The sequence below is a fragment of the Mastacembelus armatus genome, chromosome 3 (assembly GCF_900324485.2).
Source record: "Mastacembelus armatus chromosome 3, fMasArm1.2, whole genome shotgun sequence".
Classification (NCBI taxonomy): domain Eukaryota; kingdom Metazoa; phylum Chordata; class Actinopteri; order Synbranchiformes; family Mastacembelidae; genus Mastacembelus; species Mastacembelus armatus.
The window spans coordinates 12,951,784-12,979,670 of record NC_046635.1 but is presented as its reverse complement, the minus strand read 5'-3'; the positions used below and the strand labels follow the sequence as shown (position 1 = coordinate 12,979,670).

The 27,887-nt window shown below is 43.5% G+C and overlaps 1 protein-coding gene across 2 annotated transcripts in view; it reads left to right on the top strand.

Annotated features, from left to right (window-relative positions):
* gse1b (Gse1 coiled-coil protein b) overlaps positions 1–27,887 on the top strand; it is a 169,838-nt gene that overhangs the window by 36,608 nt on the left and 105,343 nt on the right. For both annotated transcript variants that reach the window (XM_026320521.2, XM_026320522.2), the window contains exon 2: positions 10,419–10,569. In XM_026320521.2, coding sequence (XP_026176306.1) covers positions 10,419–10,569 — 151 coding nt within the window. The remainder of the gene's footprint in view (positions 1–10,418; positions 10,570–27,887) is intronic.

Here is a 27,887-nt window from a genome sequence, read left to right as displayed (position 1 = left end):
AACAAACACACTGTGATAAATCTATCATGGCCTCCGTGTCCCGTTCTGCCAGCTGCTCACTGCACTGCTACTACGTCTGTCTTGTTGCTAGGATACACACACACTCAGGGAGTAGCTCACCCCTTGTCATTCCCATTCTGTTTCGCCCATACGTTGCCAAAGTGCCACTCGACGTACGTGCACAAATACACACATACACACACACACATTGAACTTCATGTGGCCCTGTATACACTATACTAAATCAAGAGTGGAAACTGTCCAATGATGCTGCCTATAATGTTACAGTTGCTTTTCTTCCACTTAAGGAGCATCCTTCACTTCTTTGTGAAAAAAAAACCAAATACCTGTGCTTCAGAGCATTGCCCCATTGAGTTTATTATTATTTTAATTGATTTGAATATTTTGCAGTGATTAGCTTCTTCCTTATGTCTGCTGTTAACTCCCTGGACAAGAGGGGGCAGGATGGAGAGCACATTCCTTTTGCACAAGTACCATTAGAGGGTGCTATCTGTCTGTTTACCTCATTGCTGTACAAGTGTATCATCACTTCATCCTTACCGGTGCAAATACCTTGACAGCAGCTTGGTTACCTCTTCTCTGTCTAACTCTCACTCATACCCTCATTGCCTCTTTTCCTCCCTACTTCCGTCTTGGTTCCCTACCTTCCTTTTCTTTTCATCCTTACCTGCCTCTCTCCTTACCTCCTGCCTCCTTTTCTTGCCACCTGCCAATTCTTGCCTTCGTTTTTAATTTTTTTATTTTTGCCTCCTTCCCTTCCTCTCCTCATAATTTCCCCCTCTTATCTTGCTTTCCTGCAGCAACAGCAGATGAGATTTCCCTTTACAGAGCCTCCCTTCTCTTCCTCCCTCCCCCCTCCTCCCTCCCTCCCTCCCTCCCTCCCCCTCTTGCTCCATGCATTCATCACTCTTGCCCCTCAGGCTTTTGTTCTGCCTTAATCAGGAGCTTAAGTGTTGCGTTCTCACCCAGACAATGCCTGCCATTCAGTGTGTAAATAGGTGTGCCCTGTTAGTGTGCCAGCGGGCATACCATGCCAGCCTCACTGCTGTACTGGTGATCAACCATAGCCCCCAGCTACAGGAGGTACTGCACACTTACAAACCAGTGGCAGCAGGAGGTGGAAGAGCAGAAACTTACTGAAGGCTGCCTTTGAAGTGGTGCCATACAAGGCAAGGATGGCCAGAGCGACACACACAACATTGTCACATGGCCACAAACACTCGCCTTCAAATGGTGTCAGGGATAAGGTTCTTTTTCAAATCAACCATTTTCTTCTTACCCCCACAGGGCTTCCTGTCCTTTTCAGTTCCATTCCTTCTCACTTGTGATTCTGACTTATTTGTATTTCTTTGTTGGAAACAGCCTTGTCTTGTGTTTGGTGGTCAAATAACAGAATAGTGACCGGTGGCTTATATATGCAGGTTGTTTCTTGGCCACCTGGCATGCTTTTTCTAGGTGGCTCTGCAGGCCTCTACCCAGCTGGATGATGCTTGCTGTCAGACTGGCATGTCACATCCAGGCAGCCAGCTTCCTCCCAACACCCGACCATCTGTCTGCATCCATGACGGCTCTCTACCTGCCGATAGAGAAACAGAAATAGGAAGAGGATAACAAACAAACTGCATGTTGGAAAGAGAGAAGCCTGCTTGTTTTTACACAGAAGGAACCCTGTCAAGTATACTATATGGGAACCATATAAAAAAAAAAATAAAGCAGTAGTGCAGATTCATTACATTTTGAGTTTTTCGACTGTATATGCATATCAACCTCCAACTTATTAAGAGATGGAGAGCAGAGGAAGAGAGAAGATAAAAGAGAAAAGGAGTGGACAGACAAGTGTACAGTAGCAAGAAAGCAAGTGACACACGTAAAAAAAAAACTACACTTGCCCATGCTATCTATCCTTTTCAGATGGCTATTTGGGCTTGTTAATCTATCGCCTGGTAACAGAGACAGCCTATCAACAACAGCCACGCCCCTCTGCACATGCTCATAGAGAGTGGCTCATTTGGATCTTTGAAGGGAAAATGCACACACCACACACACACACACACACACCACACACACATGCAAAACTCCCCACAAATCCCGGCCTGTCATTGCTCTCCATTGTTTGGCTGCAGTTGCTTTCTCCTGGTGTGACTGCCAGCAGATGGCTAGCACTGAGCTGTCAGAGTCGGCCTGGGGCCCACACACACACACACACACACACACACACACACACACACAGACACACAGAAACACGCACACCAAAAGAAATACTCACTCATATAAAGACTGTCTTATTGGTCACAGAACACATGCACAGTATCCACATAATGGTGCTAGTATTGGCCCCTTACCACTCCTTTAGATCTGCTCATACCTTAATTTATCAGTTCATATACTTTTTTGTTTTCCTTGCTGTTTTCCATGCAGACGCTGACACACACAATCTCTCATTAGACTGTGGAGCAACTCAACTATGACCCCTCTAATTGTAATTAGTGTGTAATCTCACAAAAGGGCCATTTTATTGCATTAGCATGCGTAAAGACCAAAGTAACTATTTTGAATCTTGTGCCTGGTGCAACCTTTTGCATCTTTGGATGTATGTGTAATGTGTCTGTGTGTTTCACTGTGTGTGTAGAGGCAGGTGTCAGGCCTAATGGTGAGTGTCGGCACAGTCTAAAAGCAGCTGCTGCAGCTTGGGGTCGTCTGGGGTCATCCAGAGGTGAAAGTTCAGGGTTGGGGTGAGGATTCAGCTGTAGCTACATGACATTCCGCCACTCACTAATCATAGCTCTGATGAACGGCTGCAAACTGGCAACTGGGAGAGAGGAGACGGTATGGGCAGTGTCAGGCCAAGATACAGGGAGGAAGATGGGGAGAACATAAGAGAGGGGAGCGGAGGAGAGGTAAAGGGGAAGGGAAGATTGAAAGTGAAGGAAGGGAGGATCTATACATTGCAACTGATCTCACACACATCCAGGCAGGGGGGATATTGACTGCACAAGGCTGTGATCCTGTTGGAGCTGTACATCAGAGAAGACAAGCACAACAACGTAGGTTTTTGTCAGTGTCTGAAACTCCAGACATGTGCACTCTCTTTCACTATCTTTCTCTCTGTCTCTCTCTCCCTTGCACTCTCTCTCTCACTCTCTCTCTCTCTCTCAGTAGTTATGTACACACTCACACTCACACATGCACACACACACACACACACACGCACACACACACACTCATGCAGTTTGTTGTGTCTGCAGAAATCTGAGACTAATGACGGGCTTTGTGTTGTGTGTGCTCACTCAGCTGCCCCCTGGACACACTTTACCCACCCAGCAGAAAACAGCCCTGTGTGTTTCTCTCTCTCACTCTCCCTCTATCTCTGTATCTCTCTCTATCTCGTTCTCGCTGTCTCTCCACTTTCCTCTCTCTCTGGAGAATAGAGTTGTTTTGCTGTGCTCTGCTCTATATATTACCTACTGTATATATTTTCCTGGGGTCTGACAACAGATATATGAGTGCAGCGGTGCTTTTGGCTGACACCAGCCTTTCACATTTGCCAGTAAATGGAGCAATAAAGTCTGAACATAAAAAATTATGTTTTGATACAAACATGGTTAATATTGAAGATGTTGGTATTTACATTGCACGTTTGATATGATGTGCTAAATCATGGTGAATAAAACCACAGTGAGTTTTACAATTATACTTCAACTGGCAGAAAAATGTGTGAATAGCATAAATTTAGCAACATTACTAGAAATGCAACAATGTTGCTAGTTTCTCTCTCGGGATTGTACCTTAAAAGTGATTTTGACACTTTCACTTGCTTCCAAGGTTTCTCATTTTGGTTTTTCTGTTTGAGAAGGAGTTTATGTATAGTTTTTACTGACAGAATTTAAATCTTCATTTTGTACTCTTAAATACTCCAATCATGGCTGTTAACTAATATGCTGCTTATGTTTGGCTGGTCATTAGTGCAAGTCCAACTACATACACACCCCAGTGCCACTGTTTCATCCTTCTAGCTGTCCTTTGTATTTATTAAACCACAGTGAGCAGGGTCTCTGTCTCTTTCAGTCTGACTGTCTGCTCATCCACTTATCCCTCCTCCTGATTTGTATCTGTCCATCTTTCTTCTGCTTTGTATCTAAATGTCAGTGGAGAGGTTGCACAGAAATTTCTGCTCATAATGTCACAGTGCTGCCCAGAGGAGTGGTTTTATATTGACCCAGTTGTCTGACTACATACTGCATTTTCCTGCAACAAATGCTTTAGCCATAAGCATGACTCGACATGCTCTACTTGCTTAATTCTCTGTGTGGTCATTGGCTGGAGACAATTACATCTCATTGTGAGATTGACCATTAGGTGTGATTACTCCAAATTATACTATATTCCTGCTAATATTGATTCTATTAAATTCAGACACACAAATGTACATGATACTGGACTATTTCAGGTGTATCCTCAAACCCTAGAGGAGCTAGAAGGCAAGCACTGTAACTGTGTGTGCGTGTGTACATTTTATTGTGTGCTGTGCTGAAAGTGGGTGGTCAGACGGTCAGCTTGTTTTTGCTCTGACAGCCAGGGCCAAACAGGAAGAAGCCAATCGATAGCACTTACCCTCTTCCTGTTAGAGTTCCCAACAGATTTGGGAGAAAGACTCAGCCCTGCAGTCGTCACCGACTGTGTGTGTGTGTGTGTGTGTGGTGTGTGCCTTTGTGTATACAAGTTAATATCTGTCTGAACACAATGTAAAGCATTGTGTCAGAGGATGAGTAAGACTGAGTACATTTATGTATTTGGATGATTAGCCCAAGGACACACTAGAGTGCCATGAATGCACATTTCTCTTGATTTATTGACATCCATCCAGCTTCTTCTCAGCCTGCAATTTGAGACTGAACTGCAGGTTTAACCTGTATTCAAATAACACTGAAATAGCAGAGCAGACTAATAACCATGAACAGACATGAGTAAAGGACTGGACACATACTGTATTTATGCAGATACTATACATGCAGTGGTACTGTGGAAGTCTGTGTACTATAACCTGCCTTGAAGGGGGGAGTACAAAGCATCCTACAGGGATCAATAAAGTAGTTATTGAGGCATCCTGTTTCCGCAGACAAACACACCGCGGAAGTGGCAAATTGTTCATGGTGTTCCATCAAATGCCATGCTTTCCTTCCTGTAAGCTGTGCTCTCCAGTCAGAATGCATGTGTTTTACAACCATGACATTACTGGCATTTGAAGGACAGGATGATTATGAGCTCTGATGTCAGATCAGTACCCCACATTGGCTCATCCACTGACCTTCACTATCCTGTACTGCTGGGAGGTGTTTAGTTTTGGCTTGTGTGTGTGCCATGCAGGTGTGGTTAAACTAAAACCACACTGCTGATTCAGTCTGAATCTTATTAGCAGTTACATTGTTTGCTGAGGGATTTCTTTAGACAAGTGTTTGAAGCAAATTCTGTCATGTCCCAGAGACAGTTCCAATGTTACAGTTAAAGGGTGTCTTTAATTGGCAATACATACTCTATATAGTCAGTTGCGCTGTAATTATCATGTGATGAATTTTGGTAATATTATATTTCTTTTTGTAGCTGGGCATTAGTACCCCAGTTGTGTGTATAGACTATATGTTGTATATGCATGTGCATGTTTTTCAATCACGCAGACAGTCAAATAAGTCAAATTCTTTTCACTGAACATTAACACTATATAACCTCAGTTTATATTGAAAAGAGAACTGGTTAAAGATGACAGATAGGATAGTTGGTCCATGTATGTGCACCTCTGTGTGTTTTTGATGTATGTATTGTGTCTAAAGCATCTTTCCAGCTACCCTCAAATCATCCATAGTGTAAGGTTTGTTTCTGAAGGGCTTTCAGTCCTATTGGCCTTGCCCAACCCAAGCCTGACCTGTGTTTGGGCCCTGGGCCTTCTCCTGGCTATTGTATGGGCTTGCGTGTGTGTATACATATGTGTGTGTGTGTGTTTTTAATCTGTGTATGTGTGGCCAGCAGAGGTTAGTGGGGTGTAATTTGAGCCCCAGGCTTGGAAAGGACCAATGCAGTGGCCATTCAGGCAGAAAAAGCAAGACATGGTAGCCGGAGGGTTGGAGAGAGAGAGAGAAGGGGAGAGAAAGGGCAGGATAGCTAAAAGAGTAGGAAGAGGGAAGGTTAGAGAAAGAGAAAGTAATGGACAAAGACTAGTGAGGCTCTTTTTAGCTCGACCTCCATGGAAGAGAGATGTCAGTCTTTGTCATTTTGCTCCACTAACCAGCCTGTAGCAGGAGAAATAGATCTCTCCCTCTCTCTCTCGCACATTTTCCTTCTTTTTCTCCCTCCTACACCATCACTATCTACTTTCTGCTCTCATATCTTTTAGTGATAGCTTTTCTGCCTCAGTTGAGAGAACCAGAAACACTCCGCAGCTCAGGGGAAAACAGCAAGACTAAGTAAAAGACCAAGCAATGAACCTGTCATCTGTAAAAAGCAAGCAATGTATAGTGCAGGTCTTCTCATGATCACACTGCAAGTGAGTGAGAACGGGCTCCTCTGAAGGCTGTAGAGTAAGGCCCTGAAGGCAGGGCACACTAATGTCTCTGCTGCTGTATTTTCCTCAGTGTTGTGAGTAGGGCAGCACACAACTCTTCAAACACAGAAGGGATCAAAACTTCAAATCCCCTGGAAATGTCAACCACGTTTGAGGAAATGTCGGACGAGAAGCGAGCACACACAAATACACATCAGCTTGAGTGTGCTCACACGCTCTTACTGGCGCTTAACACCAAGATAGGCAATGCGATAAAGGACAGTCATGTCCTGTGGGTGAAATCACCTTCATCTCCTTCATTTTCCCAAATCTTGAGGGTGAACTCCTGTGTGTTTCGGGAGGTATTTATTCCCAATAACGTTGAAGTTATAATCCATGGCATTTTCAGATGAATAAATTGCTCTCTGCTTTGCAACTTTCTAACATGGAATGATGTATCATAATAGTGACTCAATGGCTAATACTAATGAAGAAAAAGACAGAACAACAGCTAGAAATGGCACCAGAGGAAACTGAAATAGTGATATTATTCATTGCTTGAAGATCTCTGAAAAATCTGTACCTAGTCTAAGTTGACTTTTAAGCTGATTGTAGTGCAGTTCAATGAGTTATTCATGAATATATAATTTCCTCTAGTAAATAATGAATCAGTAATATAGAACACTTTCTGGAGATGCAATCAATTCAGTTCAAAGCTCCTCACATAGATACTCGGTTGCCTCAGGTGATCTCATCTACAGCCACTGACATCACCAGTGTTCTTATTGATCTTTCTTCACCCAGGCTAACATATCGACATCTTCAAGTTTATTTCTCTTCTAGACAGTCAGCTGTGTTCATGGATGACCCTACTTGTTGGTGACCCACACGCACAAACACACACACACAAATGTACAGTAACCTTCCCCACTTATCGATGTATCCTTTTGCCTTTGACTCTGTCCTTCTCTTTAATAAATCTGGATGGCTGTGATGAAAGAGCCTGTCCCTGGTGAGGCATGTGTTAGGTCATATAAATGAGAAAAAAAGAGTTATTGTAAGAGTGCGCATGTGTATCGCCCCATAATCAAATGTGTATCACTACTATGAAGAGAATCTGAGCAGTGTGTTTTTGTGTGCAACTGGGTGACGGGTGAGATTTGGGTTGAGACAGGCAAATGACTCCAGAGGTTGTCACTATTTTGATTAACAAGCCCAACTCTCTAGCACACTCACATTCAAGCATTTGAATCTTTCTGTGTAAGCCAGCAGGCCCTCTGGACTCTGTTTATATATAGCTTCCTATCAAGACCTGCACTCAGCTGCTAATGTCTTGTAATACTTTCAGGCTGTGCAGTACTCTGCACTACTGTGTGGTTTCTGCTAGCAGGCCTTCTCCATGTCCTGTGACATCATCCATTACCAACCTCCTACTTACCAATTAGAGGAGATAATGCTGAACTGTGGACTTAACCTCAATTATTACCTCCTCTGTAGATCTTTCTCATTTCACCTCCTGACTCCTATGCTGCATCTTACATGGGAGGGCGTATAGGCTATTTGTCACTGATGGTGCATATAAACTCGCCACAGTTCTTAATTTAAATAAATGAAATAATACAGTTCCATCTTAGTTTTATTTAGCCTATGTGATCATCAAAGATCTAATTCACTCTGATTTTTAGCCACACTAGCCAATATGGTCAGTTGGCCCTCCACTGTGCAAGACAAAAACATCTCAACAACATTTAAATGGATTGACAAAAAATGTTGTATTTCTGATCCCTAAAGAATTAACTTATACGTACCAGATATCTCAAAGTATTGCTGTGCCACACACACAGAGCTGCTAGCATGCCTGTGGACTCTCTTCTTGTCTAATATTTGTGTCCAGAGTAACACTTTGTTGTGCAATGACACACTTTAAGTAACTATGCCTCCTCCCAATTATAGGGCATAAATGAGTAATTCGAGAGCAATGATGGTAGCAGCTTTTATGGGTACCATAAAATCTTGGCATCCAATTTGTACTTTAAGGCCAGTATGTTGAGTGTTACTCCACCATCTGTTTGGATGAGAGAAGCTGCTATATCTCAGTAATTACATTATGAAGGCTCATGGCCTTGACCCTTTTTCCTCTCCAGTGTAACATAAAGTGGGAATTCAGAATGAAGCCCCTAATGTGTACACCTTTACTCAAAAAAGAAAAGAAGTGGGAGAAAAAATGAGAAACAAGCTGAAAGAGAGAGTGAGAGACAAGATGAGCCGAGAGAAAAGGTTAGGAAACCTGTAGGCATGTTTGTGGTGTATTTTTTCCAGGGTAGAGGTAATCTGAGGCTCAGACAAGACTATTTATCTGCAAGATTTTTTTACTTACACATGATGTGTTAGGGATATAGACTAGGAAGGCACACCTGACAGGAGGATAAGACGAAGTAAAGAAACAAATTTACCCAGTCTCTGGTAACACACACACACACACACACTTGCGTGAGAATCCCAGTACTTCAGTGGCAGAGCCATTACTGAGAGTGCGTGGGAGAGGTGGATCATTAGCTTGAACAAAGGGTGATTTCATTGTTAAGTGAGGTCTGTTTAAATGGTTTTTAACTGCTGCTTGCATTGTGGGGGCAGCTGTCTGTGCTTGAAGAGAGGGCAGGTGGGATGGTCTGAGAGATGTAGTTGAAAGAAACTTCTAACCAAAAAAAACCCCCTGACCAGCAGGTGGATTTGCATATAGGCCAACCGCCAAAACACTTTTTCACCGGTTTTTGTGTCATAGCTACTGTTGTGGTTTTTGCCCACTCAGCCTGTAACTGTAGGAGGAAGCATTGATGCACCTTGATGCTTACAAACACCTGCTTGTGTGTGTGAGTAAGCATGCACACTCAAAAAAGAAAAAAAAAAAAGCAAATTACTTCCCTCTGACTCCTCATGAGAAATCATTAGGAATCTGTCTATGGTTTTATTTTTAGCACTAAGTGTTTAGGAGGGGTGGTGGAGTCTCGTCAGTCTTCGGGCCCCTCCTCTCCTTTGTCGCTCTGTGTCTCTGTCTCCAGCTGAGAATTATGTATATTTCATAAGCCCAGGGTGCCTTTTTGTCTTAAGATGCGCTGCACCTCCCCTGCCTGTCTCTCTGCTTCTCATCAGTGGAGGGAGCCATCACAGCCTCTTTTAAACTCTCCCCCACTCCTCTCTCTGTCTCCTCGATGACAGCCACCCTCTGCTTCTCCCTCTGCTTTTCATGGTCAGCTTGTTTTTCTCCTGAAGCCTCATCCCTCTTTCCTCTTTCAGTTGTGGAGGGGAGCAGAGTAGAGCACATCCAAACAGACTTAGGCTGTCAGGAATAGTCTCCCTCTCTCTCTGTCTCTCTCCTTTGATTCTGTCTGTCTGTTCTGCAGCTCTGTCACTTCAGGGAAGGGACACTTCTTCACCCAGCGCTGCATCCCCTTTAGTTATTGTCTTTTTATAGCAGAAATCTGAGTGCTGTGACAGCAGCTATAAATGGTTGCACCAGTGACGGAGTAGATCAGCAGTTAATTGCTATATTTGCACCATCTGTCTCTTTTTATTGTTTAGATTCGATTACAATGGCAACATCGCTGTTGTTGCCCAAAAATGTTGGGACAGTTTTGTTCTGTAATGTTTGGCACCTCTTGGTGGATGCGTTTAGGAGTAAAAGAATCTGTATCTCAGGGTTTTTTTTAAAGATTCTTGGGGACCTATATTGAAGTCACTTATTGATTCATTGGTGATGAACTCCACTTCAGTTTCACAAGTGAATGGTCTAAAATGCTAATTTTCTTCCTTTTCTTTTTTTATATTAGCCTTTAAAGATGTAAATTATATGTTTTGTATCTTTCAGGCTAGTTTGGAGATCAAGACCACAGCTAGAACAACAAGTAAGGAAGAAGACTTGGGTACTGGGCCCCCACAACCTCGAGACAACCACACTTCTTCTCACCCAGTGACCTTGGAGCAAGAGAAAGTTGACCAAGCTGCCTGCCCGCTTTCCAGTGAGTTTTGCTCTCAAATACCAGAGGTGTTGTTTTGTTGTTGCTTTCCTGTCCGCTGTCACATTTTGTACTTGTATTTTTTTTTCTTGATTTTTAGATATTTCGTAAAATAATGCAGCATGGGTCCCTGAAAAGAGCATTTAACTTCACACCAATTCAATATTTGATAGCTGTTAATAGAGAGCAGTACAATTCTCTTTTGCTCTTCTCCAACTATGAGCAACATTATCTGACAGTTCCTATTGTTCTGCTCGATTTAGTGACTGTGTGGCCACAACAATGAAAAACTCACTTCATCATTGAACTTCTAACCATAACCTGTATATATATATATATATATATATCTTCACTTCGCCCAAGCATCTCATCTCTGATACCTTCTTCCTGTGTGAGATGTCCTTCTGACCCTGCTGTGTGGCAGCACAGGAAGCAGTGACACCCCAGAGGTGAAAGAGATGAAGTCTGAGGCAGCTCTAAAGCTCAAACTCAGAGTGACAAAATTTCTTTTGAGTTCTTCTTTTCAGGCTTGTGCTGTCATGTCTCCTAACACCTCATTCTCTTGTGACTCTTAAAGCTACATTAACTCTTTGTTTTCCACCTTTTGGCATTACAATGAGCAAAGTGTTGCTTCTGTGACAGCAGGAGAGATTCTAATGATTTCCCTGTAGTTTGTTTTGCAAATGTAAGGAGGATCTGATCTATCCACCCCTCTTTGACTGCATTGTTTTATTGCAACTGCTCTTCACTATTAACAGTGCAAACCAGCAAACCCAACCAGCCCACAAGGCTTACATTTAAAGGCTGTCAAACATCTGTATACTGACATTTGTCACAAACACACACACACACACACACACACACACACACACACACACACAGCTTGTTCTATTTTTGAGACTTTTTAAAATACTGTTTTTAATCAGAAGTTTACTTTTACCTCTGATTGTTGTCATTCTTAAATCAGAGCAATGGATTGTAGGTTTACCATTGTTTCACATCTCCTTTATACTGTATTGTGTTCAGCTGGAAAGGTGAAAAGGCATGCTGTTGGGATGCTGGTAAACGAGATAATGGTAAGGGTAAAATGAGACAGAGATGAGGTAGAAAATGTCAGCAAGAAGCAGGCACTGACACAACAAATAAGTGAATGTACATGCATATGTGTGCGAGTATGCCCTAAGGGAGGCCATCACTACAGTGGGTTTTGGAGCTTAGTGCATTTATGTGGAAAGTGCTACTGTCTCCTCTTATCAGTGTTGCTGGACTGCCTTTTCACTAGGTATCTGTTCCCTCTCTCTGCATCTTTTTTTACACAAACATTCATATTCATAAGCACAGGTAATTTGTAAATGTAACAGTCTTAACTCTTTATCCTTTTGTTTTTCATTCTGCCACTTCACTGCTCTGTCTCTCCTTCTCACCTCTTCCTCTTGCTCAGGCCTCTTTCTCTTGTCTCTCTAAGGCTATTTCTGTTTACCCCCCCCCCCCCCCTTGTCGTTTACAGAAACTCATCTCAAGCTTTCTTTCCAACTGAACTGACACACACATACAGACACACATTGCACACATGCACAGGCACACTAGCTCGAGCAAACCACACACTCGAAGGCACTTGGTTAAAGACAGTGGGGGTGACTGCACACCTACAGACATACACACATACAAGCGGAAGGCTGAACGTCCCTCCCAGCAGTCTAGTGTGCGTTGAGCACAGTTTTCATCAGTTATTTAGGTCCTCTTGGTCATGTGTGTTGTGCTGCAGCTCACACTGACATGCCCATTTCCTCCGCTCAGTCTAGAAACGTGTCACACAACATGATTGAGGTGCTCATATGGAACAGATTAGAGAGGTGCACAATCATTTAAGACTGTTGGGTTTAGAATCATTCAAAAGGTCCCCGTGCAACAACTAAAATTAGGCTATAGGGAGAGGTTAACTCTTTAAGACATATACAGTTACACAGCCCAGGTGTCCACTCAGGTCTGGTCTCTGTTGGGTTTCAATTGCACATGTGAATATTTAATGGTTACTGATTTTTCTATGTTTGTTCTAACAATAGGTACACAGGGAGAGGAGTCGGGAATGCACTTTCACAGTGTAGAGTTAAACTGGTTGCCTTTAGGTATTTACTGTATGAAGTATGTCAAAGAGAGAAATTTTAAAATGCAGTCAGATCAGATATGTTTCAAAATGGAGAAAAGGATGGATTAAGTTCTATTTAAAATGCCTGAGCATATTGTGGACCATGATGAGCCCCTGTCAGGACAGAATACAGGCCAGAGGGGGCAAGACATGACATCTGACCACAAGACACACTCACACACACAACAAAATTTGTAAGAGTTTGCTCTTGTTTGTTCTTCATTGTGTGAAGCCTTTCTCTACTTTTATTTTGTTGACTTCAAGTATTTCATCTCTCTTTTCACTGTTCAGTCTTTTCATACTGAGTAAATACATATAGAGATATGTACATTTATGTATGAGTACTTACAGTGGGTACGGAAAGTATTCAGACCCCTTTACATTTTTCACTCTTTGTGTCATTGCAGCCATTTGCCAAAATCAAAAAAGTTCATTTTATTTCTCATTAATGTACACTCAGCACCCCATCTTGACAGAAAAAAACAGAAATGTAGAAATTTTTGCAAATTTATTAAAAAAGAAAAACTGAAATATCACATGGTCATAAGTATTCAGACCCTTTGCAGTGACACTCATATTTAACTCACATACTGTCCATTTCTTCTGCTCCTCCTTGAGATGGTTCTGCTCCTTCATTGGAGTCCAGCTGTGTTTAATTAAACTGATCGGACTTGATTAGGAAAGGCACACACCTGTCTATATAAAACCTTACAGCTCACAGTGCATGTCAGAGCAAATGAGAATCATGAGGTCGAAGGAACTGCCCAAGGAGCTCAGAGACAGAATTGTGGCAAGGCACAGATCTGGCCAAGGTTACAAAAGAATTTCTGCAGCACTCAAGGTTCCTAAGAGCTCAGTGGCCTCCATAATCCTCAAATGCAAGAAGTTTGGGACGACCAGAACTCTTCCTAGACCTGGCCGTCCAGCCAAACTGAGCAATCGTGGGAGAGGAGCCTTGGTGAGAGGTAAATAAGAACCCAAAGATCACTGTGGCTGAGCTCCAGAGATGCAGTAGGGAGATGGGAGAAAGTTCCACAAAGTCAACTATCGCTGCAGCCCTCCACCAGTCGGGGCATTATGGCAGAGTGGCCCGACGGAAGCCTCTCCTCAGTGCAAGACACATGAAAGCCCGCACAGAGTTTGCCAAAAAACACATGAAGGACTCCCAGACTATGAGAAATAAGATTCTCTGGTCTGATGAGACCAAGATGAACTTTTTGGCGTTAATTCTAAGCGGTATGTGTGGAGAAAACCAGGCACTGCTCATCACCTGCCCAATACAATCCCTACAGTGAAACATGGTGGTGGGAGCATCATGTTGTGGGGGTGTTTTTCAGCTGCAGGGACAGGACGACTGGTTGCAATTGAAGGAAAGATGAATGCGGCCAAGTACAGAGATATCCTGGAAGAAAACCTCTGCTCAAGACCTCAGACTGGGCCAAAGGTTCATCTTTCAACAGGACAATGACCCTAAGCACACAGCTAAAATAACAAAGGAGTGGCTTCGGAACAACTCTGTGACCATTCTTGACTGGCCCAGCCAGAGCCCTGACCTAAACCCAATTGAGCATCTCTGGAGAGACCTGAAAATGGCTGTCCACCAACGTTCACCATCCAACCTGACAGAACTGGAGAGGATCTGCAAGGAAGAATGGCAGAGGATCCCCAAATCCAGGTGTGAAAAACTTGTTGCATCATTCCCAAGAAGACTCATGGCTGTACTAGCTCAAAAGGGTGCTTCTACTCAATACTGAGCACAGGGTCTGAATACTTCAATTCAATTCAATTTTATTTATTTGTATAGCGCCAAATCACAATACAAATCATCTCAAGGCACTTTACAAAAACTAAAACTAAAAACCCAACAATTCCCTTATGAGCAAGCACTTGGCGACAGTGGAGAGGAAAAACTCCCTTTAACGGAAGAAAAAACCTCCAGCAGAACCGGCTCAGTTTGGGCGGCCATCTGCCTCGACCGGTTGGGGTGAGTGTAGCCCTGTGTAGCCCATACTTATGACCATGTGATATTTCAGTTTTTCTTTTTTAATAAATTTGCAAAAATTTCTACATTTCTGTTTTTTTCTGTCAAGATGGGGTGCTGAGTGTACATTAATGAGAAATAAAATGAACTTTTTTGATTTGGGCAAATGGCTGCAATGACACAAAGAGTGAAAAATTTAAAGGGGTCTGAATACTTTCCGTACCCACTGTATGTGGGTATCTGGACATGTTTGGCCTCAGCATTATACATGCTAATAACATGATTGGTTTGAGATAAGCCATGACTGTGGTTTGATTGCAGCAGCGCAGCTGGACTTGGCAGACTTTGGCAGTCTTGTGTAACTGGCTCCTGGCCAGTTCAATACTATTACAATTACCAACTGTGGGAGCATGGAGCACTGAAAATGGGGTGTTGGTGCTGTTTGGGCATAGATAGAGGATAATTCCCAATATCTGGCAAACAGTATTTTTTGAACTGGACTGCACTGCACACACATAGTAAATACAATAAAAGCAGTTTGACCATTGGAGGGTGATTACAGCTGCCCATTTTTGTATTTTATTTCCAGAGAGCAGACCAGTAGGTGGGGGGGTAAGAGGAAGAGTGGCAGAAAGAATGAGCTGACTGAGGGATGACAGGAGCGGTAGGGAAGGTGTGGTGAGAGGAGGACAAGGGCTTTGGACAAGGACAACGGGGGATGTGGAGAGAGAGATTGGAGGGTGACAGAGGAGGCATAGAGAGGAATGCCACTGCTTGCTCCCCTTCCTCCACTCCCTCTTTTCATTTCTTTTGTTCTTCTAGGATGGCAGGAAGGTAGACTAACTATGAATGACAGTGACAAGCTTGCCACCGCTCCCATGAAGCACAGCAGATGGAAGTGTTTGTGTGTGTGTGTGTGTGTGTGTGTGTGTGTGTGTGTGTGTGTGTGTGTGTGTGTGTGTGTGTGTGTGTGTTTGTTTGTGTGTTCATGTGATTAAAATGACACTGGAGACCAGGATATACAGAGTCTTTTGGCAGCACCATGCTTGGCAGAGTGCCACCTCACTGCCCTCTTTTTCCAACCAAGCAGAGTCAGCGCTGAGGTGTGTTTCTGTGTGTGTTAAGTAAGGGGAGACAGTCTCAGCAAACAAATATTAATTCAAAGTGTCCTTATTGTCTTTTCCATTACATCTCTTCTTCAGGGGGCAAGCAAGTTGATTGGCCTGCATGGTTGTTTTTTCATCCATCTATTTGAGTAATTTGGTAATGTAATGATCACTGGATTTTTCAGAAACAGAGCTCCGTTCTGCACTGTGGCGCCAGTCCTGGGAGGCATTTGGGAATTAGTTAGGAGACAGTGGGTTTGGCACTGTGCCATGGTTATTAGCCACTCACAGGGTGCGCACGGGGTTATGCCCCTATTCAGTCGCTCACTGTGTTTGCATTTGTGTGTTTAATGTTTTTGTTTGTGTGCATGTGTTTGTGAGTGTGTAGCATTTGAGTCAGGATTCTTCTCTGGACACACTGACCTTATTGTGCAGTCACTGCTGGTTGATTTGTTTCCTTTCCAACACATTCCTCTCTCTAAAAAAGCTGAGAAACACGCTGTTAACCCTCTCTCTCCACCTCGCTCTCATCTCCCCTCCGGATGGGTTTGATTTAGTGACTGTGATTTTCCAACTAGAGCCTTGGAGCCAGAAAGAGTAGACTTGGAGAGAGACCTTTACATTCACAGCCAGCAGAGCACATCATTACTTGGCCATAGCTCATCAGCAGATACATCAGCAGACTGTCGCCATTCAGGAAGTAATAAACCTCTCATCATTTCATTCTCTTAATTATTTGCTTCTCATGGATTACATGGTTTGTGCATAATAATGACAGCTAATAGCATCTCAGTGTGTGTTGTCTATTTACACACACACACACACACACACTATATGTTAAGAAGGTTCACGTCAGGTGCTAGGGAACCAGGGCAACCTGATGAGAAATGGGTTACTGGAACACAACATTCATGGACGAGGGCTGAGAATAGAGAACTGTTGGAATGATACTACATGGGAGAAGGAGGCATCACGTAACACCAATGCCCAGTGGCTGGCGGACCTGAGAGCAGACCACAGCAACCTCCCTGAACAGGAACCAATAACCATCACAGTAGCAGATATCCAAGAAAGGGTCTCAAGCATGAAGAACTGGAAAGGACTGGGGCCTGACATGATCCACACCTACTGGCTAAAGAAGCTAACTGCACTCCATGAGTGCCTGGCAGCTCAAATGAACCAGCTGCTAATGGATGGGACTCACCCAGAGTGGCTAACTGAAGGCAGGGCAGTGCTGATCCTGAAGGATCCCCAAAAGTGAGCAGTCCCATCCAACAATCTCCCAATAACCTGCCTCTGCACAACATGGAAGCTCCTGTCAGGCATCATAGCGGGTAAGAAGAGTAAGCACATGGCTCAATACATGAGTGGGGCCCAGAAAGGAATGGGTAAGGACACCAGGGGAGCAAAACATACTACTGGTAGATAAAGCAGTCACTCCAGACTGTAAGACCAGACAGACCAACCTGTGCATCGCCTGGATTGACTATAAGAAAGCCTACGACTCAATGCCTCACACATGGATCCTGGAATGTCTGGAGCTATACAACATCAATTGGACTCTTAAGAACCGTCATAAGGAACACAATGGGACTGTGGAAAACAACCCTAGTGGCCAACCTCAAGCCAATTGCACAAGTCTCCATCAAGTGCGGCATCTACCAAGGAGATGCTTTGTCGCCGCTGCTGTTCTGCATGGGCCTGAACCCCCTCAGCCAGATCATCACTAAGACTGGCCTTGGATACCTACTACGAAATGGAGCAACCATCAGCCACCTCCTGTACATGGATGACATCAAGCTGTACGCCAGGAATGAGCAAGACATCGACTCACTGATCCATACCACCAGGATATACAGCAAAGACATCGGAATGTCATTTGGACTGGACAAGTTTGGTCCAATGATAACAAAGAGAGGGAAGGTTGTCAGGACTGAAGGAGTTGAACTTCCAGAAGGCAGCATAGCGGATGTTGGGGGAAGCTGCAAGTACCTTGGAAATCCCACAGGCAAATGGGAACCAAGAAGAAGTCGCAAGGAAGGCCTCCACAGCCAAATACCTACAGAGAGTAAGGCAAGTCCTAAGAAGTCAGATAAATGGGAAGAACAAGGTTCAAGCCATCAACACCTATGCCCTTCCGGTCATGAGATACCCCGCTGGCATAATAAGCTGGCCAAAAGAGGACATAGAAGCCACTGATGTCAAGACAAGGAAGCTCCTCACAATGCATGGAGGGTTTCACCCCAAATCCAGCACCCTGAGACTGTACACTAAGAGGAAGGTAGGAGGTCGAGGACTGGTGAGCGTCAGAGCCACCAACCGAGATGAAACAGCAAAGATCCATGAGTACATCAGAAAGATGGCCCCGAACGAGGGAATACTTAGTGAATATCTCAGGCAACAGAAGCCCGATGCAGAGGAAGAGGAGCAAGAACCATCATGGCAGGACAAACCCCTGCACGGTATGTACCACCGACAGATACAAGAAGTGGCTGATATCGAAAAGTCCTACCAGTGGCTGGAAAAAGCTGGACTGACAGACAGCACAGAGGCACTAATCGTAGCAGCACAAGAACAGGCCCTGAGCACAAAATCGATAGAGGCTGGAGTATACCACACCAGGCAGGATCCCAGGTGCACGCTGTGCAAAGATGCCCCAGACAATCCAGCACATAACAGCAGGTTGTAAGATGCTATCAGGCAGGGCATACATGGAACGCCATAACCAAGTGGCCGGCATACTGTACAGGAACATCTGTGCCGAGTATGGGCTGGAGGTCCCAAGGTCAAAATGGGACACGCCTCCAAAGGTGAGGGAGAATGACCGAGCTAAGATCCTGTGGGACTTCCAGATACAGACCGACAAACAGGTGATGGCTAACCAACCGGACATAGTAGTGGTGGACAAACAACAGAAGAAAGACATAGTGGTAGATGTAGCAATCCCAAGTGATAGCAACATCAGAAAGAAGGAACATGAGAAGCTTACCAAGAAATACCAAGGGCTGAAAGAAGAACTAGAAAAGATGTGGAAGGTAAAAGCAACAGTGGTAATCGGCACCCTCGGGGCTATGACCCCCAAACCGGGAGAGTGGCTCCAACAGATCCCAGGAACAACATCAGAGCTCACAGTCCAGAAGAGCGCAGTGCTAGAAACAGCTAAGATACTGTGAAGAACCCTCAAACTCCCAGGCCTCTGGTAGAGGACCCGAGATTGAGGAAGACACACACACCCCACTCATTGGGGTGAGAAGGGAATTTTTTTTTTTTATGGAGAGAGAGAGCGAGAGATATATAGATAGATAGATAGATATATAGATAGATAGATAGATAGATAGATAGATAGATAGATAGATAGATAGGCCACCCAGTGTGAATTTAGCAGTGAGGTCAGGTTACAGACATGTTCCAGCTGTAGCTCTGAAAGAGATCACTTTGTGAGAGACCTCTAGACTCTGTCCTTTGACCTCACATTCACCAGGAAACAGGTGTTCTAGCCGGATTAAGCTTGACTGCCTGCACACACTGCCTGCCTTGTGTATGTATTTGTATGTGTCCATTTGAATTTATAACAGATGGACAAAAATAGGACATCCTAACAACGTAACACCACACCACTCTATAGCTTTGAAAGGACCAGAGAGTGGAGATTATTTGGGTGTAAGTAAAAGTGAGGGTTGTTTATAGTGCAGGGTACTAACTAAGCAATATTGTTTTTCCTGTGCAATTGTTTTGCATTCTCTCTTCCCCTCACTCTTTTTTCTTTTATGCTTTTTGTCCCTCATTGCCTCTCACTTTCCTCCCTTTCAAACTAGCTCCACTGTCAGGTGACTTGGCTGAAGCTAAGTGCATTTTGCTGTCTCGCTGCAGGTGGGACTGTAATAAAGCTTGTCAGTGGGAGGCATGGGTCGCATTTTCACATGCTCTTTGCCTCCTCTATGTTAACCCCCTCCTCCATCTTTCTCCAACCACAACCCCAATCCCAAATAACACCCCCACTATTCTCTTCCTAGATCCACTGCTTTTATATTTTGTCTCTCATTTGTCTGCTTTTTCTTCCCAATTTCATCTTATCCAAAACTGTGCTCTTTGACTTGTCTCTCATGGCTTTCTCTCTCTCTGGTTTCCTTGCCAACGGCACTTTCAGGAACATGATGAAGAGCAGCAACAGGAGATACCCCTTGTAACACACACACACCCAGACACACAGAGACACATACACACAATCCATGTAAATGACTCCAGGTGAGGTTGCATTGTTTACCCAGCTGCTCCTGCTAACCAGCCTCTCCTGTTCTATAGTAAACCAGCAGGCTGCATGGAAATCAGCTTCCTCTACACAAAACAGTTCTCTGTTCCTCATTGTCCTTTTATGGTTGCGCACAATGTATTGCCTGTATGTTTATAAGTGTGTGCTTGTTACTGCGCATTACACTCAAATGGCATCTAAAGGTTAGAGCTTGTACATGATTTGCATCATGTTTTTCAGACTCATTTAAACATCATATTCTGCTTTGTGTGTGTGTGTGTGTGTGTGTGTGTGTGTGTGTTTGTGTGTAGCTGCTCATAGAAATGGCTGCACAAGGTACACAGTATAATGCTTGTTGTAGCCACAGGATGGCAATACTGAGCCCCTCTTTAAAGGAATCCTCCTTTACCACATTCATTAACATCATTCACATGCACCCTCACACGTACATGCACACACATACACACTCAGCCTTCCTCAGTCTGAGTTAGCCCAGGCTTGTGTAAGGTGACAGAGTGCAGTGAATAATTTAGTCGTGGGCATGTTAATGGCTGACAGCGAACATGGCCTCTCTACTCTGCTGTTGGCCCACTACTAGTACATTCTGTTTCACTCTCACTCTTTTGTCCTCTCTCTCTTGTCCTGTTTTTTCTACATTTTCCGTTTACAGTGTTCTAGTGACAGGATCTAAATGTTTTTGTTTCTAATCACAGTTATTAACACTTGCCCTATAAATTACCTGTGATAGAAATTAGTTGATTAAAGTAGATATTAATCTGTGAAAATGTTAATGATACTAAGGATCAATCACCTTGACCCCGTTTCTGTCCTTATTAAAAATTTCCTTTATATCAGGTTGATATACAGATATCCTATCCAGTATGTTTCTTAAAGCTCATTAAACACAGCTATATGATCAGCCACTAAATAGCATAAATATTTGTAATTACCTGAGAAATATTTTTAACCATTTTTCTTACCTTCCCTAATGTTATTATTACTGCTTTCTGGTACCAATCCATCAGACTCATTTTATTGAGCTTTTATTTAAATTAAATAATAAGGATTTTGTCTTGTGCCAAGGGCACAACAAGTTTTTTTTTAATTTTTTTATTGTTATGGGTGACAAAACTAGATACAAGAAATACTAAGTTGCATTGCATTCATTAATTTATTTACACCACTGGGTGTATTTGCACTAGTAATGATTTAATTGTTTCATCATGTTTAAAAATATCATTTAAACATATACATATACAGTTTGTTCTGACAGGAACTCAGCGTTGTTCAGCTCCATCGCATTTTAATCATTCTAGCTCATTTATATTTAACTATATTTTCCTATTCTTGTATGTTTTACTTACTCTGTGCTCCACTTCCCTTGTTTTGCACCTCATCCCTTCATTCCCTAGTCTCATCCCTACTTTTTACATAAACTATAGCAGATGCACAGGAAATACGTGTATATCTGTTCAGGCCCATTTAAGCTTTATTAATGTTAAGATTGCCCCACTGGGATTCAGTTCACTGTGCATGTGACATGGCTTAGCAATAATATGACCCTAATGCTAATGCAATCACGTACACTAAACATATTAAAGATCCCTCCCTCACCATCTCTCTCCCTCTGTTTATTTCTTTCTCTCAGTTGAGCCATGAGGATGTTAAATGTGGTGTACGTGGTTTACAGCAGCCTCTGTGTGTTTTCTTAAGCTCTGCCTCACACCATTTTGCTCTCTGATATGATCAGTGTGAGTGTGTTTCAGGCAGTAGGCGTGGCAGGCTGCAGCAGCACCGAGGTCTGGCCAGGCTCACTCAGGCTCAGGGGATTGGAACTGACGTGTTAAGTGTGAGACACCCATACTTGGGACTCCCCACCATCCTCTCTGGCTCCAGCCTGGCTGATAGAGCCCAGCTGGGCGTGGAGAGAAATTGCTCCATCTATCTCATGCTTCTCTCACTCCTCTGTTCTCTTGAGCATCTGTCCATCATATGAAAGTGCTTGTCTCCTCATTTCTGTATCCCTTCTTACAGCTGCTGTTCTTACCACTTCTGCTGCATTTCACCCATTTCTGCATCCTCATCTCTCTATCTCACACTTGCACACACAGACTAACACATCCAGAACCCTTGAAGTGGGGTCATGATTGAGGCGTGCTGTTAATTAGCCGGCAGTGGTTGTTGTAGCAATGCGATGGTAGGGTGTAATTAATTAGGTGGCATGTGCACAGTGGGAGAAAAAAAAGAGAGAAGAGATGGCAGGAGAGAGAAATACCGGCTATCAGTCCTCCTTTTTATCCTCTGAGCTCAGATGAGTTCCACTAATGAGAAAAAATGAGATGCTCCCAATCAGAGAAGAAAGCATTTTGTCCTTTACATGTTCTATGCCTCTCCTCTGCTTGTCTTTCTGTCATTGCCTTGTTCTGTTTTCATCTGCCTATCACATCCAGGCTATTGCTAGTGGGGTGCCAGTGAGTTGGAGTCAGCGGCCATAGATCTCCCACAGTAGAATGAACACATGCTTCAGGGCACATTCAAACACATGCATATAGTGCTGACAATTATACCACAAAGCAGAAATTGTATATAGCAGAAAAGTGCTTGCATTTTTGTGCATTTGTGGGAGTTTATGGGCTTTTAGAAATTTTAAAGTCAGCTGCTCTGCTGTGTGTGTACTAGAAGTGGTGGTTTGCGAGGGGAAACAGGAGAAAAAAGAAAAGAAGAAGAGAGAAAGAGATAGATGGAGAGATGTAGGAAAGGCATAGAAGATGTGGGACAGCAGTGGGATGTGCACACACACTCAGAGCTCTATTGATCCTCTCTTCAGCTCAACACCGACTCCTTGACCTCATTCAGAAGCACCTCTGTGTTTGTCTGTGTGTGTCAATAAACGTGTCTGCACGTGAGTGTGTGTCAAAGGACTAACCTAAGTGCAATGTATCTGTTTACACTAACCACAAAAAATCTCAACTGGCGTCACCCTGTCCGCTTTAACTGCATCATATTTAGACCCACAGAACGTTCCGCCCTTGCACCTGCATAATGTGTAAAAGCTCTAGTAGGCAGACAAATGCATACAGCACTGGGCCCCAACAGCAGTTACAAACACACTCTTCCCTTCCTAGTGTAAACTGATCTGAGCTGTTCTGTCCTGTGTGACTGAAACTGTCCAAGGGTGACAGATTTTATGGGCAGTTTGGCAATGTCAGCAGAGACAGACAGCTATTTACAGCCCAGTGTTAGACACTGGCAGTTAGCATAAATCCCTCTGGTGTGATCAGCAAGTGGATAATACACATTTTTGAGCAAGATCTAACATAAATTGCCAAACACACGCACGTACACACTGTATACAGCAGATGATCACTCAGTCAACCATGCAGTTCTTTTTAACCTTGTTAATACTAGTGTCCACACACTGACATACCTCACACGTGAATGTCACATACGCTGTAGATCTGTGTCTCAGTTATTTACAGCCCTCTGCCATCACATTAACAACCAGCACTCACTTTTACTCCCTCCATCTCGCTCTCCCCGCCTTCTCCTCCGTCTCCCGTCCCCAACTATCATTTAGCTTTACGAGGTGTCCTAAAAGAAACCTGAGGTGTGCACCCCTCCCTACCCTCCATTTATGTCAGAGATATTGATATCCTCCATAAGTCAGATGTGCCTTTCTCTGTTACAGAGGAGAAATTGATGACAGAAGGGTGTGACAGGAGGCGAGTGGCGCTGGCAAAGGAGTTATAAGAGTTTGGCCATGTATACACTGGAGTCTGTGTTTGTGTGAGAAGAGGCCTCTACAAGTGTGCACTGCATACAAACAGGCTTATTAAGGGAAAGAGAGGAGTTGGTTAGGCGAGGCAGCAGGTTAAGTAAAGGAGAAGATCGCTAAATGTGAAAAAGCTAAGAGAGAGACAGATGTGGACAGAGAGAGGGTGAGGGAGGCAGAGATTTATGAGTTTTCCCTCTGTGTATGATACTGTTGCTGTGAGGTGAGGTCAGCTAAAGAGTGGTTGTTTCTAAGGTCCATCCCTCACAGTGAGCATATCAAAAAGCCCATGAAATCCTGATCAACCTGATGAGGTTTGTGTGTCCTCTTCATTTGTGTTTGTGTTTGCTTGTGAGGTGATGTTATCCATCATGGCCATTAGCAACCATCTGTCTCACACGCTAACAGGAGAATCAGGACCTAACTCTTTTTGCGTATATTAGCCAGTATGTGTGTGTTTGTGTGCATGCGTCTATGCTCTAATGTGTATGTTCAGCACAAGGTACAGTATGACCTGTATCTGCTGCTGGGACAACATAGCATTCTTATTATCACAGCAACACACCTGGTCATAGTTTCCTGTTTAGCTTATGTTTGCATCGCTGTGTTTTTTGTGCAAACTGCATCAGCAAACAGTTAATGTATCCACTAGAGGAGATTATAGCAGTCTCATATGAAGAGATGGTAAGTCAACTTCACCATGTGGTTGGTCCATTGTTTAGCCATGGTAACTTGCTCAACACACAGACATTTGTTCCTTCAGATGTAGCTAAACAGTGTGATTAGTAAACTTGTTTACTGTGTGGATTTTCTTTTTATATATGCTTATTATTCTACTTATTCCACTGGGGATAAAGAAAAGGTTTGTTTGATTAATTAATGCTGTTAGACATGAACGTAAATGATCAAAGAAGCACATTTGCATTTTGTGTTTAATTATTCATGAGCTGCGATTGCACATGAATTAGGACACCTGTGAGGGGCTTCTCCTCTCAAGCTCAGAAACTCATTTGTGCACATACGTGCACATACACACACTGACACACACACAGACAAGCACATCCTGGGATGTGACCCGATGTGTTTAACCAGGCCTGCTCATCACCCCTGTCTGTGTGCACTGCTGTGCGCAGGGATGCAGGTCATTGCAGGTTCATGGTAGTATTATTAGGTTATGTTGCTGCTCTGGCTGGGGTTCAAATCTTCTGATTAGGTTACCGCGTAGCGCTAAAGCTCAGACTGTCACCCTGACTGTATGATTCATCTCCATGGAGACAAGAGAAAAGCTCTGATCTAATTACCCATACTGCTGCCATTTCAGAGTTGAGGAGAGGGTTGGGTGCGTGAATAAGGCAAGAGAAGCCAGAGATGAAGAGGCAAAGGACAGTGCATAGGCATTGTAAAAAAAAGACATATCAGTAGAGGAAGGATAAAAACTCAAGTGCAAAGAGAGCAGGATCTGATTCCATCATTAAAGAGCTGGATAGAAGCGGTATTATTTGTCTTTTTCCCCTCGTCTTCCTCATGTCTCCCCTCATCATCAGCAGCATTCAACTGCTGCACAAATGGGCCCTTGTTGCCATGGATATGAGCAATGGTTCTCCCGTTCTGCTCGATGGGGCTCAGTGATAAATGGTGGGATGAGGAGGAAGTTAATAATTTATCCCAGGGAGGGAGAAACCGTTCTGGGGAGTGTTACCTAGCATAATGGGTTAAGTGCAGCGATTGCTGCGTGCCGAGCAATACACTCACAAGAGGTGATAAATAAAAAATGAATAAAGGCTGAGTGGAGCCTGCTGGGAAGGAATTGTCAGGGGACTATGTTGGTGTTTTTGTGTGGGGTAGGTGGGTGGGTGTTTTGGGAAGAAGGGTTTGTCATTTTTTTGAAGTTATAGGATTGTCAAATAAAGAACAGTAAAGGTTTAAAAGAGCTTCCTCCAGGCCTTCTGTAAAGATCTCCTCCCACTCTACTTTACTAGAAATGAAAAACAGCTCAATAGGCTTTGGGCTTTGAAGTGTGACAGCAGGACTGGCAGATGAAGCTGCAGCAAAACAGAGGTGGAGGGCCTTAATATGTATACTTGGCTGTCATCATCAATGACTCGTGACACTTATGTATGTACATTAAGAAATAAATACATACATAGACTTTTTCCATTACTCAGTATCTGACAATGCGAGGTTATTTTTATGTAATTCAGTATTTTCCTCTTTCAGGTGATCCTTCTAAAAGAACTGATGAAACATTTTAGGATTTGGGCCATAATGTTATATAGCATGGGGCAAAAAGCAGTACCAGAGAGAGAAAGGGCACATGGAGTAGGCCAACACATCCTGGAGCATTAACACAGCGCCTGCTGCATGTCTACTTAGCAATTTATGAGGTGCTGCACTCTTTATGCTGTCTCCTTTCCCTTCCCTCCATCTTACACTCCCCCTCTTTTTGTTACTCCCTTTTAGCTCTGCTATCTCTCAGATCTTGCAGTTGGAGGCTGAAGGAGCATACCCAGGGTTATGTAGGGGTCATAGCATTGTGTTAATCCTAGGGAACATATCAGATCAGCTTTGATTTCATTATTGTCTCTCTGGTGCCCCATATACAGAGGCTCAAAGCTACTTAGAATGATCCTCTCCTAGTGAAGCTGTAGTCTGTTATCTGCGGTAGAGCTGGAGCCTATTGTGTTGCACACTCGGCTGTGTTCTGGAGTGGCTATGGTGCACAACAGGCTTGTGTTAAAACATAGCATAGCCTTGTATCTTTTTTCCTGTATCACCTCCTACTGATTATTTTTGATGGGTTTTCTATGCTCATGTCTGGTTTGAGTAATGTAGTTTGAGAATATGCTCCTTGTGTGTGGTGTGTGTATGTCTGTTTGTGAGTGAGTGCGTGCATGTGTGTATTATTGCACGTGTGTATCCAGTGGAATATATATGACTTGTGGTTTCTTTTCATTTCATCTCCATTTTGTTTTGAGTGTCTGTGTTTTCCATGAAACTTTTTTCTCCACCTTCTTGTGGTTGATAAGAGATGCTGAGATGCTGATGTGATCTAATGTGATGGATAAGTCTGTGGTACACACACACACACAGCCAGATATACACACCAATTAAACTTCCTTCTTTTTTACTCTGATACAGCTGAACAGTTACAGATATTGTCTTTGGGTGTGTGTGTGTGTGTGTGTGTGTGTGTGTGTGTGTGTGTGTGTGTGTGTGTGTGTGTGTGCTTTATTTTCCTGAAACATAGTCTGTGTTCTCAGCAAGTTGTTATGTAGATTCTCAAAACAGAAGGCCCAGCAGTGATAACAGACAAGAAACGGACAGGAAGGAAAGAAATAGACTGGGATTATTGTCTGCAGGTGAAATAAATCTCACAGCCCAGAGTTCAGTAAGCATCAAAAAGAGGACTGAACATGTTGGGTTTAACAATAATGTGGCTTATAGTTTTCTCTACTCAGAAATGTGAGATTATCATCACACAGGTACAATACACGTTGGACAGATCAGACATTAGCAGTCTTGTTAAAGCAACAAGCTGCTGCCTCTTTCTGCACTTTGTTCTCCTGTTGTTCACTTACTCATCACCACATAATGGGGTTAGATTCTTTATACAATGAGGTCTGACAGGGTCACGGGCATACAGTATGAGATGTAAAAGTCGCCCACGATTAAGCACACATAGTCGCACCTCCTAACACCCCCACACCTACAACCTAGGGTTGATGTCAGTACCCTGCAGGGCACCCAACTTTTGCATAGGGCCCTGACAGACAGCTTAATCAAACTGCCAACTCTGCTGTACACATATGTAGACACGCACATAGACAGTGATACCCACACAGACACACATACACATGTACAGACTCATGGCCCCCCCAGGTTGCCTTTGTTCCCAGCATCTGTTTCCCTCAGTGATTAATTGCAATTAGCGAGAGGTTTGAAGGCCTGTGGAAGAACACAGCAAGAGGAAAAACATCAAGATTAATGAGGGGAGGCATTCATCAGAGAGAGAGAGGATACAGAGAGAGAGAGGGGATTGGAGGAAAGATGGAGGGAGAAGAGAGAGA